The 1,411-nt window shown below is 37.4% G+C and overlaps 1 protein-coding gene across 1 annotated transcript; it reads left to right on the top strand.

The window, feature by feature from the left end:
- Nucleotide 1: 1 nt before the first annotated feature.
- Nucleotides 2-202, top strand: LOC105743330 (ubiquitin-fold modifier 1). The gene has a single exon (XM_012516648.1). The coding sequence runs from the start codon at nt 2-4 to the stop codon at nt 200-202; it is 201 nt and encodes a 66-aa protein (XP_012372102.1).
- The last annotated feature ends 1,209 nt before the right edge of the window (nt 203-1,411 follow it).

The raw sequence follows: 1,411 nt of genomic DNA, 5'->3' as shown, positions 1-1,411 counted from the left end.
CATGCTGACGTCGGACCCAAGGCTGCCATACAAAGTACTGAGTGTTCCTGAAAGTACACCTTTCACAGCAGTCTTAAAGTTTGCTGCAGAAGAATTTAAAGTTCCTGCAGCAACAAGTGCAATTATTACCAATGATGGAATAGGAATAAATCCTGCACAGACTGCTGGAAATGTTTTTCTGAAGCATGGTTCAGAACTGTGAATTATCCCTAGAGATCGTGTTGGAAGTTGCTAATATCTACTGGGAACATACGATTACCTTTCAGAATAAAAATTGCTATTTTAGTGAAAACAGGTATCACACAATGAAGACACCCAAGACTCAAGGAAACAATGAAGGGTGGCTCTTGTCCCTTCTTGTTTTTGCATTCTTCATGCCAAGAGGAAGAGCCTATGCATGAACAGTGCCACTGCCATGGAAAGTCATGCTATGGTGACTGCCACTTCACCAGTAGGGAGTTCATTGGTGGCATGTGGATCATGCAGCTATTTTTTTACCTGAAAAATAGTTCTGATGATTTTGTGTGAGTATATTTGGAAAATTAAAATTTCCTAAATGTTATGTAATTGTCTTTGAGTTAAAAATTGTACAAAGATTAATTATGGATCACAGATGGCAATTTGCTTGATAGAATGTTATAGACTCATATATAGATTCTTAAATATACATTTTGTGATAAGTATAATAGACCTACCAACGAATATTTAACTGTTTTTGTCATGTGCAGCTTAAGTTTTCAAGCTTAATGAGTCATATAAGTTTTAATTAAATACCAAAAGAACAGAAATTTAATTTCTTGGTCTGACCATTATGTGCGTACGCCGATGTCACCCACCAAAGTTGTTAGTGGTGTTAATTGCCTTGGTTGGAGCTGACAGCACACTAGAGGCATCTTTTCCTAAGCTGTGCATTTCTTTAGGGTTATATGTCTCTTCATCACTTTCTTAATTCAATATTTTTACGACAACCCTCAATGACTCTTTTTGAAAATATTATTTCTGAGTAGCATTCTGAAAGAATATTGCTACAGGGAATATCTGAAGTTCACCACAAAGCTTGAAGAAGTAGTGATCAGAAACTCTGATGAGTTATATTTATGGAAGACTTGACTTTTGAGGAAGTGCTAACATTAATCACCCAAGTACATAACAGGCAAAGATGGGGGATGTCCAGGCTGCAGCAAAGAGGAATGAGTGGCAGGGATTACAGTAATGGCAGTGGGAAACTGCAGAGTGTCACAGAATGCCAGTGGGTCAGACAGAACTGTGGAGAATGTTAGATAAATTGAAATGGAAAGCAAAGTACTTGATAGAGTCTTAGAAAGCAAAGGATATATCTTGTCCACCTACACACCAGAAAGTGCCCGCTATGAGTATTCAAAAAGTCTGTCCATAACAAAGTATTTTACTT

Source organism: Octodon degus, unplaced genomic scaffold, assembly GCF_000260255.1.
Source record: "Octodon degus isolate 3935 unplaced genomic scaffold, OctDeg1.0 scaffold00117, whole genome shotgun sequence".
NCBI lineage: Eukaryota > Metazoa > Chordata > Mammalia > Rodentia > Octodontidae > Octodon > Octodon degus.
Note: the sequence above shows the minus strand (reverse complement) of the source record. Positions and strands in the feature narration are given on the sequence as shown.